We start from the raw sequence: 2,735 nt of genomic DNA, 5'->3' as shown, positions 1-2,735 counted from the left end.
ATATACATATATATATACATATATATACATACATATATATATATATATATATATATATATATATATATATATATATATATATATATATATATATATATATACATGTACATATATACATATGTATATACATATATGTATATACATATATGTATATACATTTTTCTTTTTCCTGTGGGAAAATCCGTAATTTTTCATTATATTGGAAAAATTACATATTGTAGATGCTTTATGCATATGCTGTTACCACTGTGAACAGTGATCATTCTTGGATAATTACATATAATGAGCTGCATATGTCCATCTTTCAGATATACCGCGCAGGGCAATCTGTTATATTTCTCTGATATGTACTGTCAAAAAACTGTATACATTTGGCCTTTCTAGGCTTATACTGTGTCTTATCAAAAAATATGCATATGTGTTTGTCAAAATAGAGAGCAATAATTACAAAACGAAAAATAACACCCAGTATTTAGTGACCAGGTGCACGCTAATAGCTCTGATCTATGTATGGCCGGTGGTAGTATTTGTATTCATTTTGTCCTTGCACCTCTGTAATCTCCCATATACCCCTGTTCATCAGCGCGACCACCTTGGATAATTTATCAGCGTTGCAGTTATGTTCCCTGTAAATATGAGAGCAAGAGATGTTGTTAAAAGCTGCTTTGATTACATATACTTCATTTAAAATGATGCTGAGTGTGTGTATGTGACAGTCAGATATGCCATTGAACCAACTGATTATAATTTTTGAATCCCCGAAGATATTGAGGCTGGTGCAGTGGTGACTCAGAGCAAAATGTAGTAAGTGTCGTAAAGTAATGAGCTCAGCATAATTGTTTGTTCCTGCTCCTAGACCCAATTTTACTTTGTAGTAATGATGTTCATTAATGTGAATGATGAAACCACCCCCACAACCCTGTTGGTTTGCAGCTCCATCGAAGAAAGCCCGTGGTGTATTAGAGTCAATGTAGGGAGGGGGATGAGGATGGCGTTCTTTAGGAGGCGGGGGGTATAGTAGTTCCCTATGTGCAGCAATAATCCCGGCCTCAATCATAGGCCAGTGAACATGCCTGTTGTCAAATATAAGGCGATTACGGGCTTTCCAGATATGCCAATTAACGAGAATTGGGAGGTTTAAGCTCTTCGATCCTTTGTGTCTCTGCACCCATGCTTCCCATGCATCTTTCAGGTCTGTTCCATCCCAATTTCCATCGAACGTGATTATATTAGAGAGAGAGCGCCACAGATCTTGTATAGCTCTACATCGCATGAAAATGTGCTCTGTGGATTCTGATGCTCCTTTGCACAGAACGCACCAAGTTGGTCCATATTGAGCTCTATGCATGAGATGCTGCCCTGTAGGTACTCTGTTCCTCAGTATACACCAGAAAAACAGTTTTGATCTTGGCGATGCTGTGAGCTTCCAAACGCTGTGCCACCATGTCGAGATAGTATCAGGTTTTTTATGAATGTTTAAAAAAATGTAACCGACCTTAGGAGTGTATTTACCACTCTCAGCTTGGCTCCATATAAGTTCATCCGGGCCCTCTTTGATTCTGATGTGGGATTCAATTTGAGCCTCTCTGAAGTTCTGCCATTCCTGATGCCATCTGTGTGGGAGGTTCAATTGATGCGCCATCCTCCATGCTTGATAAAAAATCCCTGTATTTTCCTGGTCTGCGATTTGTGCAAAAAATTTTATTTCTTGGGAATGTAGATATATAACCAGATCTTGTGATAGGATATGCCTACCTCCGCTGCCAATCCATGGGTCCATTCCTATTCGAGCCAGGGATCCGTCGCTGATTCTCCAAACTAGGTTATCCCTGATCAGGGGGTAATGAGTAAAGCAATGCCTTCCATACGGATGATATACCTGCTCTTTGCCAGCTAGGGATCCTTACCCATTCCAATATATCAAGGGGCCATATATATTTATGATATGATAGACGTGACCACAAGTTCTGGCTAGTTAGTAGAGACCAGCTCATTTTCGCCGCCAGTGCTTGTGCAAATAGTGGAAGATCTTTTAGGCCCCAACCCCCCCACCTCTTTGGGAGTGCTATCTTTTTCCAGCCAATCCAGGCAAAGATGCGTTTGTCCTGGCTTCCAGCCCAGAGATATCTGTTGCATATTTGTTGTAGGCGAGCAAGAATATGTCTGGGTATCCAGGCAAGAGCCATCCAGAAAACTGGGGTTGCTTCCAGTACAGTTTTGATAAGCACTAATCGCCCTGCCCTGGAAAGGTATCTGTGACTCCAACAGGTGAGCCTTTTCTCCAATTTGGTGACGAGCCAGACCCAATCTGCTATCCTTTGACACGAGGGCTTTAACCAGAACCCCAGGTATTTAAGTCCTCTGTCCATAGGATGGATATTGTAAGGGAAGGCCTGATGAGCGAACTGTGAGTCATTGACAGAGGTGTGCGCAAAAGTAATAGTGGATTTTTGCTGGTTTACAATCATGCCAGTGGCCCTCGAGAAAAGCTGAAGTATGCGAGAAAAAGTCAGTGAGTCTCTGATGCTGCCATCCAGCAAGATAAGGACGTCATCCACAAATAATAGATGTGTGAGATAACAATCATCAGTGATCTTGAGACCACTGAGAGATCCATCTCTTTTTGCAGAAATGATTAAATGACTCAATCCCTCCATAACAATAAGGAATAAAAGAGGAGATAGGGGACATCCTTGTCGGAGCCCCCTTTCAGAGTGGAAGAAATGGGAGGCCGA

The 2,735-nt window shown here is 41.0% G+C and overlaps 1 protein-coding gene across 1 annotated transcript; it reads right to left on the bottom strand.

The window, feature by feature from the left end:
* Nucleotides 1-490: 490 nt before the first annotated feature.
* LOC149168768 (uncharacterized) lies at nt 491-1,642 on the bottom strand. The gene has a single exon (XM_089424974.1). The coding sequence runs from the start codon at nt 1,640-1,642 to the stop codon at nt 491-493; it is 1,152 nt and encodes a 383-aa protein (XP_089281100.1).
* Between the last annotated feature and the right edge of the window lie 1,093 nt (nt 1,643-2,735).

Source organism: Pinus tabuliformis, chromosome 4_2 (assembly GCF_031772625.1).
Source record: "Pinus tabuliformis cultivar Carrire ecotype Pingquan chromosome 4_2, CPIR1, whole genome shotgun sequence".
NCBI classification, from domain to species: domain Eukaryota; kingdom Viridiplantae; phylum Streptophyta; class Pinopsida; order Pinales; family Pinaceae; genus Pinus; species Pinus tabuliformis.
Note: the sequence above shows the minus strand (reverse complement) of the source record. Positions and strands in the feature narration are given on the sequence as shown.